We start from the raw sequence: 13,987 nt of genomic DNA, 5'->3' as shown, positions 1-13,987 counted from the left end.
TTGCTACATTAAGGGAGCCTTTCTCTCTTCTCTTTTTTTTTTTCCACACTTTATTCCCTCACTCAGTATAGCATAATTGTAAAATGGGGGCACACCAATGGTAATGCTACTCCCAAAGATCACATCTCAGCAGGATGAAATCCCTTCGCATATCTCCTCTGTTGAAAGACCAGGGTTTACACATTGTTCACGCACTATTAAAATGCTAAAATAACAGTTAACATACAGACAAAAGGAAAAAAAAAACAGACAGTAGAAGTTGTCACCATGGGGATACGTGGCATGTTTCCCTTTACTAGCTAAAATGTGATTTTTTTTTTTTTTTCCAGTTCATGTTGGATATCCCCCAAAAAACGCCCAATTCGAATGGCCTATTTTAGGGTTTTCATTTTTTACTTTTACTTAGAAGTAGAACACTCGTTTTTACAAAAAAAAAAAAAATGAATAAAAACTGCTAATATGATGAAATTACTCACCGTTAAATCCATATATCACATGAATGCCCTCTCCTTCTTTCCACATGAAAGATGCATTTCAAAAAAAAAGTCACCATAGACAAAGAGGAGCAGTAACTACATGCACATATAGGAAGTTACAGGGGAACCACTTCCCTGTCTCAACTACATCACTGCAAATGAACACTCCGCGTGGTTGACTAGTTCAGGCGGTCCACACCCAGCCACGGCGTACACCCGAGCATATTCACATTCTTCTTCACAAAAGTTGCAAATTAAATCTCATGGGATGGATTGCTAATCTCTAAAACGATTTTTTCTTACATCTTTGATTTACTTTATCAAGCAGTATGCACTCTCCATGTAACTTCAAATCTGTATATAGAATTTACACGCTGAAACTATCCACATTGGGGGGTGACATCCTCTTGGTTCTTAATAAAAAAAAAAAAGAAATCCCTTTTTAAACATTTTACATGAGAAGAACATCAAATATGAAAATAACATGGCATCATATTTTTGCATTTATATCCTCCATTGGGTATAGCTGAACGAATTTTTTTTCTTATTTTTTCTTATTTTTTTTTTTTTTTTTTCCTCCCCACCTAACGGGGTACCTACGTGACATTGCTGGGCTAGTTATTTGTCTGTCCACCGTTATGCTCCCCCGACTGTTGATTCGAAGGATAAGTGGAGGTACCCCCGTTATGACTGTGGAGATTGTTAAGCTGCTCATTATATGCAGGATTATATTGCTGATTGTTGGGTTGATTATACACTGGGTGCATGCGCTGACCGTGAGGTGCAGAGTTACCATTCTGTTGATCATACACATTTCTGTTATCTTGCTGATCATAACTTACAAACCCACTATGCTGATTATAATGCGACATTGTATTTTCCTGGCTAGGGTAAGCATTCCTGTTACCTTGCTGGTTGTAGTGAGATAATAAGTTGCTATTTGGGTTTCCGTTTGCGTTTCCGTTTGGATTTGTGTGTGCGTAATTTGGGGCTTCATAACTCTGGCTCGCATGCCCAGACCCGTTAGCCCCATTTGGCCCATATGACTGGTGGCCGTACGGCCCTCTGCCATTGCCATAGTCGTAGCTTCCCATATAATTTGGCTGATTATAAGACTGCATGTTATTCGAACTGCTGCCACTGCTATGCTGAGGAACATATGGCCTCTTATACACTGGCACATCTTGGTTGCTCTGATTGTTTGGAGAAATGTAATGGTTTTGCCCCATTCCCTGTGTATTATAGAGACTTTCTGGGTTGGGTTCGTTTATATATAAGAAGGTGGGGTCACTGGGATCCACATATGCATTGCTACTTGAAAAAAATTGCTCATTAAATTCGCTCAGGGCACCTAATGGTCTGTTTTTCCTCGCGGCATCATATACTTTAAAAAAATAATTAAGGAAGCTACTACACTGTCCATTCATAAAAACGATGTTCCATTTGCAAGGACTCTTTAGACTGTTGGGATGATCCAGTAACGGTTTCACAACACCAGACAGGTAATTCAACCCAAAAACGGGTTGTTCAAATTTAGGCTTCTCAATCAGATTCAGTGGAAACTCTACCGATATGAAATTTGGGTTCGTTCTGCTCCGCTGACTCTTGATGAATACCAAACGTATGCTCGTTAAGAAAATCATTCCGTCTTCCTTTATCGTTCTACAAGTTGGGTATGTGTGTGTGGCGAGATGAGGCACGAACATATGCACATATATGTGAACAACCTTGCAGACCTATCCCTAACTGCGCTGTAGAGCTATGGAAAACAGGTGAAACCAACCGGGGAGATACCCTCGTTTGTCCCATTAGTACTACATACTGGCGGCACCATCAGCAAGGGAACACTTATGCGTTATGTACTTGATAACGCTGTTCTTTTGGTCACCTGTCAGGGAGGTAGAGCTTCATTTTGACGTCTTCCCTTCGCAAGTACGTGAACTCTGATCCTTTGTTAGCAGGAAATAGGAACTCTATTCAGGGGGAGAAGCGGAAAGGCGGAAATGTGAACAGACGCAAATGTGCACGGCCCCAATGCAACCCCCCTATGAACACAACTGCGCGGAGAAATGTCCTTCCCCACGATAGTTGTACATACCCTGGCCTTGAATTAGCGTCGGATTTAGCGCCATCCTCTTTGAAGAAATTTTTCAAGTGGGCTCGGAGCTTCTGGGCTGTACGGGTCATAAAGCGGCCTTCCCAAAATGGACCCTTCCGAATGTGCCTTTTCGTGTCCTCCGATATCCACAGGGAGTAATGCCAACTCTATAAATATAAGCAGTCACATGTACGTACGCGTGTATGTATATCCATGCGCCACATGTTTATTTTGACTTTCTCTTAGTAAGAACATCCCTGCTTTGTCATTTCGCAAATTGTCATACTTGGCAAAGTTTCATACTTTGAAAAAGTCAAGGGAAAGAGGGGGAAAAAAAAAAACCATCAGAAAAATACATACAGGTGCAAGTGTTATAATATACAAATATGATTTTTTTGCCCTTTTGCAACTTCGGGAGTTTTATTTTTACCTGTTCATTTAAAAAAAGGCACAAAAAAACGAAAAAAAAAACAAGAGGAAACAAAAAAAATACAGCATGCATAAATTAGAGATTAACGCCGTGAATTCCTTAAAACGCGCTTTGCTTAAATTCTTATCCCTTAACATGTGATAGAAACGTGTGCGTAAGTGCTTGTGCCCCTGTACGCACTTCCCCACATGCGGGTGCAGTTGCATGTATTTACATACACAGGTACTTAAGGCTCAACACGGGAAAGATTTACTTTTACTCTTAGGTTCGCTATCGCGTTTGCTTGTTCTTTTGCTTTTACCTTTTTTTTTTTTTTAAAAAAGCAATCCTGCTGCCAATGTGTACATCCATTCCCAGGTGCACACAAGCTACGCGTTTTGCAGAAAGTGAACAGCTCCGGGATCAAAGCGACAAACTAAAGACTCGCAGTGACGTAGCGAAATCCACTACAGTGCGCTGTTCACCCCCAGAATGACACGTCTTCACTTTGATCCGAAACAGTCGTGAAGTCACTGCGTCTGCATACCTAACTGCTTCACCGGACAATATTACTTTCTCTTTTTTTTTTTTTTTCTACACCCCCCCAAAAAAGAGTCCATTCTGCACTTTCTGAAGGAGTAAAATTCGTCTGTTTTAAACACCCCTGGTGTTTTTTTTTTCCCTCAAAGTAGTTATGTGTATGTCGCAAAAATGTGCACTGCATATCTACACATAAATGGACATATGTGTCAAGGCCTTCGGAATGGAAGACACCTGAGCAGTTTAACCCCCTGACGAACAATCCTTCATGTGAAATTTCCAAAACGTAAAAAAATCTCATCAAAAGAAAGAAAAATATTCACTTGATCTGTTGACATTTTGTGGATAACTCCCCAACGTCAGATCGGCATTAAGTAGTTGTCCCCATTTTTCCAACAAAAAATAAATGTGTGCGTTGTAGGTAATGTATGCCCCAATGGGCTTCCATTGTAGAATACGGAACTTGTCATTTTCAGAAAACATCATTTTGTATTTCGACAATTTGGCATGACACTTTCAGAAGGTTGTACATTTGTCCGTCAATGTGTGTAATTATTATTTTTTTTTTTTCTTTTTTTCTTTTTTTTTTCTTCTATTCGCTTCGTAACCCACACACACAACTACAAAAAGAGAACACAAAATTGGGATAACATTTTTATAAAGTACATTAATGAAAATGTCAAATTAGGTGTATGCTTGTTCACTTTTTTCCACCTAAACATGAATATTAGAATTGAGACATCTGAAGAAGAACAACTGACTGACCTCACACAGACATGCGCGCTTATCCCTCTTCCATTTGCTCCCCTACATTATGCAAAAGGAAAAAAAAAGGAACACCAAATATGTCTCCTTTTTCTTTACCTCCCTTTTTTGATGACAATTTTACCCCTAAGGGGAATGGGTCCCAATGGCAGCAATTGCGGCACGGATTTAGGAGATAATTTTTAAAGGGGGAATGGTCCATGAAATGGTTAACCATGTGAAGGTCGCATAACGGAATGGAGTTATGCCCTCTCCCCGCCACCATCCGAGTGTTCGTTTTCCTGCCTAGTTTTCTTACGCATCCCACGTGGTTATCGTATCACCTCAGTCCAAAACATAAGAAGGGCAACGCAAAGACAGCCATAGTAAACTTTACGTTCATCATATGCAACTTGGCAAAGTAGAAAAAATTGGGGCAGTAAATATTTATAAATTTCTTGCACAAAATGCCACAATGGTTGTACGCCTCTTTTTCAAATTCGTCCATGCGGGCATATATAATGTTCATGAGTCTAATTTTGTGTAATCTCTATTCTGCCGCTTCAATGGTATATCAAATGGAAGGTTGTTCCTCCGCCTTGCAGCAAAGGGAGCAGTAGGATTGCCCGTAGAAGGGCCCCCATCCTGTTGCTTAACATTGCGCTACTCCATCTCATCACTTTTTTTTTCTTCTTACCGCTGTCGATCGAGTGATACTTTAAAATGGTTTCTTTTTGCCTGATAATGTGATAAGCGTGATGCGTGCTTGTAACCTCTGCAAAGGTCCAATAAAACATGATGTAGTTTTTAATCACTTGCTGCTGCGACCCGTCTGGTGTTCCACACCGTCTCGCCATTTGCACGAGTTTCCGCGTGCAACATCGCTAAGTTCCTGGTTCACTGCGTTCCCCCTAGGAGAACAGTTTCACGCGTCCCAGCTCATCCGGACGGTGTGAAATTTATATGCGCGCATGCATATGACCCATTCCGCGGTGAAGAGTCCCACTCTGCGCAATTTCATTAGTATAATTTTGTTACCATCATTAGCACCCCTTCTCTTTTTCCCCTTTTTGGTTCCGCCTCGCTTCGGCTTCGACTCCCGCGGGCACAAGTTTGCCCTTCCCTCGCGCTGTTTCCCACGCTATTCCTCACGCCGCCTAACATATCGCACATCCTCCTTTTCCCAGCGCGACATGTAAAAAAGGAGACTCGCCCCTCGCTTTCCTTTTTGGCACTTCTCCCATTGTTAAGAACCCACTGGCGCATTTGTTGCCCTACCGTTGCGACGTTTTCTACGATATTTTCATTTCATGAACATTTTCCTGTGTATATTTTGAAAAAATTTCTTTTCTTCTCTTTTCCATGCCGACATTGACTCCCCATTCAGAGTAGCCTACACACATATACGCGTGCGCAAAATGTACCCTCTCTACTACGAGAAGAAGATCGTGAAAAAGCTCATACAGCACGACTCCCTGATTCTCCTGGCGGATGGATTTAACGAGTTGAACATCCTAGCCATTTTCATTTTCTACTACCAGAATAAGTGCCTGTGGTATGAGAAGTGCGAAAAGGAGCAAAACATCTTCTTCGAGTTGTTCGGGCTGAATATACGCAAACGGGTGGACGGCGAGGAAGATGATGAGCAGATGCGGCCAGACAGCATTAGCCCGGGTGATAAGCATAGCGAAAGGGACAAGTGCAAAGAGAGTGACCCTCCAGAGCCGGAACCCTTGAACCGCGCAAAACAGAAGCCAAGTGCGAAAGACCAGACGGACAGCTCACTCGGGAAAAATGAAATTTACAGCCTCTTGGACTCTTTCAGGTATGACGCACCGGGGGGAGGTAATACAAAGGAGGACCACCTCCGAGAGGGGAACAAAACGGAAGTGCCAAACATAGCGGATGGACAAAATGACAGCGCCGCAACGAATGATACGGCCCAACCCGGGAATCAAAACAAACTGATATTCATCCTAAATGTGTCTCCAAAGGAGTACAATCTCTTTTTGAAGTACCAATTGGGTCTGTACAACCAGGTGTGCAAACTGGACTGCCAATTTAACGATAGAGTAAAAATAAACTACCTCAAGACAGAGTATATAAGGAATCAAAAATCAAACGAAAGAATCGAACTCTACATAAAAAGAGGAGTATACTTCATCTCGTCTAATATACTCCTAATAGACATGTTAACATTTAAAATTATCCCAGAAATAATTGATGGAATCTTCCTCTGCAAGAACCACAAACTGATTTATAATATGAAGGAAGTATTCATCACGGAACTATACAGAAAGAGAAACAAATATGGCTTCATAAAAGGAATTAGTAACAACAAAAGGTTAGTAAATAGCCAGCATATAATAAATTTAAGTCAAAAGTTGAGCATAAAAAAGGTCTACTGCTATCCCCGATTTCACAAAAATGTTCATATCTCTCTTAACAACAACTTCTTACAGCCAACCATTTACGAAATAAACATGGAGCTCCCATCCGATATGAACACCATGGAGGAAAACCTACTCAACTTAATACACTACCTAAATTTAGAAATCAAAAAATATCATACCTTTACTGACTTTGACATAAACGCGCTGATATATTCAGACAGCGCTGAGAAGTATACCATGAACTACATCAAGAGTAAGAACCTTACCTACAACACAAAAAAATTGTTAAAAGAGATTATTGTCCTGGCTCATGTGCTTAAGAATCTGTATGTCTATGACCATGTCGTTTTCGATAACTACCTTAACAACATCAAGGAGGCAGACAAAGAATCCATTTGGCTTTACTGTAACGAGGCCAATGATGTCTTCTTCATATCTAGGGAGAGAAAGATCAACTTTTTAAAAGCCCTTAACATGAATCTAGACTTGGACATCACTAAGCAGGATAACGTTCCCCTTATCCTACACAAACTACAGCACGAGGGGAAATATTTCCACAAGGCGTATGAAGTCAAGCGGACGCAGAGTGAACTCTATAGCTGGATACACGACCTGGTTTACTCACGCGACATACACATCAAGGAGTTTAAAAAGATGAGCCAAAAGGGGGGAAGGCTTAACAGTTCCAGTGCAGACGGGAGACTGCCTTCCTCACGCAAAAGGGGGACGGAGCGCTCCATGAAGGGAGGCCTCTCCAACACGGCACACCTCCTGAAGAGGCCCAAAGGGGGCGCCACGCACGAGGACTCCAAGAAGGAGGACGCATCCAACGTGGCAGCTTCGCAAAAAGGACAAAGTGAAATGGTGCTGCGGAAAGGAGACCCCCAAATGGGTACCTCCCAAAAGGGAAGCCGCGCCCACGTCCAGGTGAAAATGGAGCAGCACACCCCGGAAAAACACGACCCAGCCGTTCACAGTGAGGAGACGCGCAACGCCGGTGGCAAAATGGGCACCACTGATGGGGGGACCCCAACGGATGCTTCGAAAGGTGCTTCGAAAGGTTCTTCACAGGACGATTCAAAGGACGATTCACAACACACTTCACAGAATGCTTCCCAAGACGAATCGCCAAAAAGTGCAACCGCTAACCAACCCGAGCAGAAAATAAAGCGAGAGAAGAGAAAATCCGACACGAGAGAGGAAAACCCAAAAATAGATGACCAATCGGACAATGACTCACATAAGAATGAAGCCAGGACTGTGGCTGAGAAATCACCCCCCGTCGAGGCAGACAAAGTAGACTACCCCATCGCAATAATAGTAGACAATTTCTACACCCAAAAAGAAATCTACAATCTACTGATGCACAAAAATGATAACACCGTAAGTATGAACCTTTTCCGCCAGTCGGAAGGACAAATAGGTGAGTTTCACATTTCGGACAACTCGTATAACTCCTCTTCCAGCAGCTCGGAGCACCTTTTTCGGAAAAACAAGAACGCCATGCACTCAAATAATGTCGATTACTACATCCCCTACAAGATGATTAAAAATAAAACAACATCCCTAAATTTTATAAAACCGCATGTGTATATCCTGTGTATAAATAAGAACTACGATATGGTCTATACGTCGGAGAGCTTCATCCAAGACTGCTCTGTCAAAATTGACACGATTAATGCGAACACGTGGAAGAGAGGCCGCCCCCCTACGGAGGAAGGAGAATCTCCCTCCAAAGGTAGAGACACAACAAAGGTTGCTTCATCAGAGGAAAACACAGCTCGATTTAAGAAAAATAACGCATCTTCTAAACGAAGCTACGAGGATCTCTTCCAAATAAATGAATACTGTGGAAACCTCGACTTCTTGGAGTTATTTCTGATGAAAGTCAAACCGTGTAGAATTATCCTGACCAAGCTGGACTTAAATATTTTTCGTAACATAGAAATTTACTGTGCGAGGTTGTTCCAGTACAATGTATATAAATTGCGTGGGGAGAGTTTCTTCCCCGAGGTGATGAAATACGAGGAGAATACCTGGATGTATGACCACATCGGCGAGGCGCAACCCTTTTTGAAAAGGGAGCAGGGAGCCAGCCCCCAGGGCACGCACGCGAATCGATCTTCTCACGAGGCGGCAGATGAAGATGCCAACAAAGGAATAAGCAAAGGCAGGAGCAAAGACCCCAACAAACCAACCAAAAGAGATACCAACAGAGCCGCACCGCCGCTTCACCCCAGTGACCGCGGGGCGCGAACCTTCAGGACGCTCGAAACCCTGAGCGCCCTGTGCAACACGGTGGAGGTATTCCTCGTCTTCTACAAAGACAACACCCTATACAACAAGTACCTAAACGACGTCAAGGTGGAAAAAACAAATTGGCTCAACTTCATCGAAAATAAAAACAATTTCCGATTTCAAGTGAACAGAAATGTTTTTAACAAAAATAAGCAACTCTTTAAAAAAGTCGTAGACTCCTATTTTCTCTTCCAAAAAAGATTTCAACAACATAGAAAAAATCTCTTCAATTTTAACAAAGCCCTGTGTGAAGAGTTTAAAAATTTTCAAGAAGTAAAACTGGACGAACAAGTGGAAAATAAAACCGCCTTCTTAAATAACCTTAACACAAACTATATCAGCATGGAGGAGGAAGAACATTTTATGCACAACTACAGAAATAAAACAGATAAGAAGAACCACAATGCACTCTCCAATCTAGACGAAAAAACCATTTCACAGATTCAACACGTATTGGAAAAATTTTCCATCGATTCTTTCAATTTGAATTTTATCCTCTACAGCATTTTTAACAACACTAAGCCGATCGTTATAGTTGACATTAGAGAGTTAAAGTCTGACCTCTCCTACAAACTATACACGAGCAAAATGCATATCATCCCGTATTCCCTCCTCGTTGGTGATTATGTCCTCACCAAGGATATCTGCGTCGAAAGGAAAACTATCGTTGACCTCATTCAGTCATTAAACAATAACAGGCTCTACAACCAGATCAATCAAATGTCTAAATATTACTCCATCTACGTTTTGCTAATCGAATTCAATACAAAGCATTTGTTTTACTTCTCTTCCCTTAGTGATAAAAATTCCATCTACACGAAATTAATCACCCTCTGCCTCCAATTTAGTAGACTTAAAATTCTGTGGAGTCCCTTTTCTCTCTTTACCGTTAAGCTTTTCTGGTCGCTTAAAATTAATGCCGAGCAGCCCGACATCTTCAAGTCGCTGCACATTGATTTGACCCTCGAGAGGGACGCCCATCAGCAGCTCGGGAGGGACTCGGGCCGGGGCAAAGCGCAACCGCTAACTGCGGCGCAACCGCCACCCACAACGCAGCCGCTACCCCCAGTGCAACCGCTACCCATGTTGAATGTCCCCGATGGGGAGGCGAGCCAATCACTCCCACCTCTCCCTACCAAAGCGGAACGACCCAACCATGAGGCCCTTGATCGACTAGACATCTGCGCGGATAAAAATTCGGACGAAGAAAATGAATCCCAAGCAAACACTTACAAGTACGAAACAATAAATGACCTCTTTGACAAAAATTTAAACCCCCCCTCAAAAAGTGAAGGGACCAGTTACGCCCTAAAAAGAATGGACAGCGTCACCAACTGGAACGCCTTGGAAATAATGAAAGCCCTCCCAGGCGTTACTGAAAAGAATATGCACCTCATCATCAACAACGTCTACTCATTGAGCGACCTATGCAAAAAAACGGTCGAGGAGTTGGAAGCTTACATGAGCAAGAGCAACGCCAAGATGCTTCACGAATTTTTGAACACCGACGCCGTGTGAGCTCTCATTTGTCTTGGACGACGTCTCACAAATGGACCTGTGCGCAGGGGAAACATTAATCGCGGCGATTACTACCCCATTAACGTGAGTGACTCTCCCACACACTTTTTCGTTTTTTCATCTCTCCGCCTGTCACACTTTTTTGTTTTGTGCACATTTTTTTGGTACCTTTTCCCCCTGCCTCTTTCCTCTTTCTTGTTTCCCATTCGTTGGGCCCACCGATTGTAACATCTGATCGTCTTTCCCTTACCATTTGATTATCCAAACTTCGCACAGGAAATGATTCCCCGGATGGGGCCCCACTTCGGGCCTCCAACTTGCGACGTCATCTCGATGGAGATGCGGAAAATTGGGTTAACAAACAAACAGGTGCAGCGGAAAAAATCCAAGGTTAACACACCACCGATAATTGTACTAAACGAACAGGCCTAGTGCCTTTCTTGATTTGTTTACTCCCACGGGGGGAGCGATCATAATGGGTCTACATCGACAAGAGAAAAATTACCCATGTAAGGTTCCCCTCATTTTGTAAAAAATCCATTGTAAGGGAGCTATATATTTAACTGAGTCAGTATCCTGTTACCCCCTTCGCCGCAGTAGGGCACTCCACCTTGAGGGGCATAAAAAATGGGGACAAACACTTTATCCTGTCAAATGGAGTACAACAGAACAGAAGAGACATTCCTTCTCCCCCCTCTTTTCCACACGCCAAATCTGATTAATCCCATTTTATTATCATAATGGGGCACCACCCCACGCAGTGATATAGTTCGCCACGTAAAAATGCACCAAAGGAGTAACTAAACATTTCTTTCTTTTTTTTTTTTTTTCCTCCTCTCACTTTTGGGCAATCACTAATTACAAACAAGAATCCTTTACGCCGATTAAGCAGTACTGGTGGGACGTGGGTCACGTCTCCCCTCTTACTAGCACATTCTTCTCATCTTCTCAAATCGCTAGCTATAATCGGACCGCTTCTCCAGCACGTCTGTATTAATCTCGACGTTCCTATGGCGGCAATCTTAAGGACCACCCAAATGTACGACGTTACATATTGTTGGAGCGGGGCATCTTTTCGCGAATTCCTGGTCAGTTTTTTTAACCCCCTCTCGGATATAACACAATATGGCGAAATAAGCCTCATTCTGCTGCTAACCTGATGCATAACTGGAGAAAAGTTTTTTTTTTTTTTTTTTGCAAAATTTTAAACTACTGCAACAATACCGGTAGCTATACGAGGCAACAAAACAATTAAGAGGAGTATTCTTTTTTGAAGTGGAGAAAATTTTACATAGGCTTCTGTTGATTTCTTCCTTTTCGTCTCCTTCTTTTCACGAAGGCGAGACGTTAACCAAACGACTCTGCGAGTGAATCGTAAAAGTCCCTACGTGCAACGTACACGAATATGCGTTACTCGTGGATGTACATTTTGAGGCATCCATAAGGAGGTATACTTTCGCAGCTCGACAATCAACTCAACGATATTGGTACCCTCATCCATTCCTCCACATGACACACGACGAGAGGCAAGACACACCTGAATGTATACCGGCGAATGTGGTCCTGATTGGTACCCTCTCACTGCAGTCCAGCCGAATAGAGATCTCTACACATCTTGACGAAGCTAACGGGTGCGCCAGCTGAAAGTGCCACTGTTCTGATTAGAGGTAGCACTTCGATTAGAGGCACCGCTTCCCCTCTCCCCGTGGATCACCTACTCTCTAGTTGCTTGCTTCCCACTCGCCCCCTCTTCGCAACCTCCCCACCCATCCCATTTATGGAAACAAAACTCAACAATGAGGAAGAGAAAAAAAGAAACAAAAATAAAATCCTGCTGTGCGGCCTGGTGTCAGGACTACTTACCAAAACGTTATTTGCCCCCTTCGACCGCGTGAAGCTTTTTTACCAGATACAGCCAATGTTTCAACACTACTCTAGGGAGAGAGGCAAAGAGGATTTAAAGAGCAAGAAGAAAAAACGCATCAAGAGCAAGAGTTTCCTGTTAAGCGGTGTAGACCAATCGGCAAGCATACAAACAGGAACGGTCGAATCGGTTTCACCGCGAAAGAGACATGTGCACAACGAAAATGTGCACTTCCGTAATTTAAAAAACACCATAAATCAAATAATTCATAATAGTAAAAAAAAAAAAAAAAAAAAAAAAAAATTATTATGAACACGAGAGTAAAATATGCTCAACTGTGCAGTCACTATAACCACGCAAAGTATTCTTCCCCTCACCAAGTTTTTAAAAAAATTTTGCACACCTATCAAAATAGGACAAACATAAATAACGTAAGTAATAATTACCCCCTTTTAAACATCAACACTAATGTTAAACGCGCGTTGAGAAGCAAAAGCATCTGCTTGAGCAGGACCACACTCAGTGCTCGCCAGTCAGTCAAATATCAAAGCATTTTTCAAAGCTTCCTCTTTATAATGAAGGAAGAGGGCATATTGGGTCTGTGGAAGGGAAACTTAATTAACACACTTCGAGGCGGAATCGTCTATTCAGCAAAATTTGGAACAAATGATTTGATAAAAGAAAAATATAAAAAAAAAAAAAAAGATAACAGCGCTGCAGCAGACGTGTTCCCCAAAGGGTTATCCACCAAAAATGATGCAAAAAACAATAACCAATTGATGAGAAAAAATTTTAATTATTACGAAAGTGTGATAGCGGGCTATGCATCAGGGATAATACAAAAGACGCTGTCATATCCCCTAGATTTACTAAGCATCAGAGTAGCCCTAGGAATAAATGAAAAATATCTGAGGAATAGCAGCTCCATGGTTAATCAAAAAAAATCCATCCTTGGCATCATTCGTGAAATTAATAGTAACGAAGGATTTGCAGGATTTTTCAAAGGATATTTACCAACCCTATTAACAGGGGTACCTTATGTAACATTACAAATGTTATTTTTTGATTTTTATAAAAATATTTTTCAAAATTATTTTCCTCGCAAATCAAATTCGCTAAGTTCTGTGGCCATATATTCCTCTGTCGCCGGATCCCTCAGCAACCTCTCCTCGTTAATAATTGTCTTCCCAGGAGACACCGTTCGAAAGAGAATGATGAACAACGGAATTGACAACAGAAATTATATCTACAAAAATACCATTCATTGTATTAAAAATATTTACCACTGCGAAGGGGTCAGAAATTTTTACTACGGTTTGTTTCCCTCCATGCTCAAGTCCATCCCCTCGGGCGCCATACAGTTCATGTCCTACGAAATTTTGAAGCATATGATGTCGCAGGCGTGACCTTATGCTTTGGCGGTACACGCACAAGTGGAACACACTTGGCCAATCACAATAGGGCCCAATCAACCCAATGTCCGTGGGAACGTGTATCCTATAAGAAGGAATCATCATACCTCCAACTGTGTAACTCACCAAAAGCGTATCTACCCAACTGCGTCACTTCCCAACTGCGTCACTTCCCAACTGCGTCACTTCCCAACTGCGTCACTTCCCAACTGCGTCACTTCCCAACTGCGTCACT

General features: G+C 42.2%; 3 protein-coding genes across 3 annotated transcripts; 2 read left to right on the top strand and 1 right to left on the bottom strand.

Annotated features, from left to right (window-relative positions):
• Positions 1–1,090: 1,090 nt before the first annotated feature.
• On the bottom strand, positions 1,091–2,608 carry C922_04829 (hypothetical protein; the record flags this gene model as incomplete). Its single annotated transcript, XM_008820407.1, has 3 exons — positions 1,091–2,138; positions 2,365–2,449; positions 2,575–2,608. The coding sequence occupies 3 exons, from the start codon at positions 2,606–2,608 to the stop codon at positions 1,091–1,093; spliced, it is 1,167 nt and encodes a 388-aa protein (XP_008818629.1).
• A 3,077-nt stretch (positions 2,609–5,685) lies between these two features.
• On the top strand, positions 5,686–10,476 carry C922_04828 (DNA excision repair protein ERCC-4; the record flags this gene model as incomplete). Its single annotated transcript, XM_008820406.1, has 1 exon — positions 5,686–10,476. The coding sequence occupies one exon, from the start codon at positions 5,686–5,688 to the stop codon at positions 10,474–10,476; it is 4,791 nt and encodes a 1,596-aa protein (XP_008818628.1).
• Positions 10,477–12,253: 1,777 nt separating this feature from the next.
• Positions 12,254–13,746, top strand: C922_04827 (hypothetical protein; the record flags this gene model as incomplete). The annotated part of the gene is made up of 2 exons (XM_008820405.1): positions 12,254–12,614; positions 12,722–13,746. The coding sequence occupies 2 exons, from the start codon at positions 12,254–12,256 to the stop codon at positions 13,744–13,746; spliced, it is 1,386 nt and encodes a 461-aa protein (XP_008818627.1).
• Positions 13,747–13,987: the final 241 nt, after the last annotated feature.

Source organism: Plasmodium inui (assembly GCF_000524495.1).
Source record: "Plasmodium inui San Antonio 1 unplaced genomic scaffold supercont1.30, whole genome shotgun sequence".
Classification (NCBI taxonomy): Eukaryota; Apicomplexa; class Aconoidasida; order Haemosporida; family Plasmodiidae; genus Plasmodium; species Plasmodium inui.
This window is presented reverse-complemented; position numbering and strand designations above follow the sequence as displayed.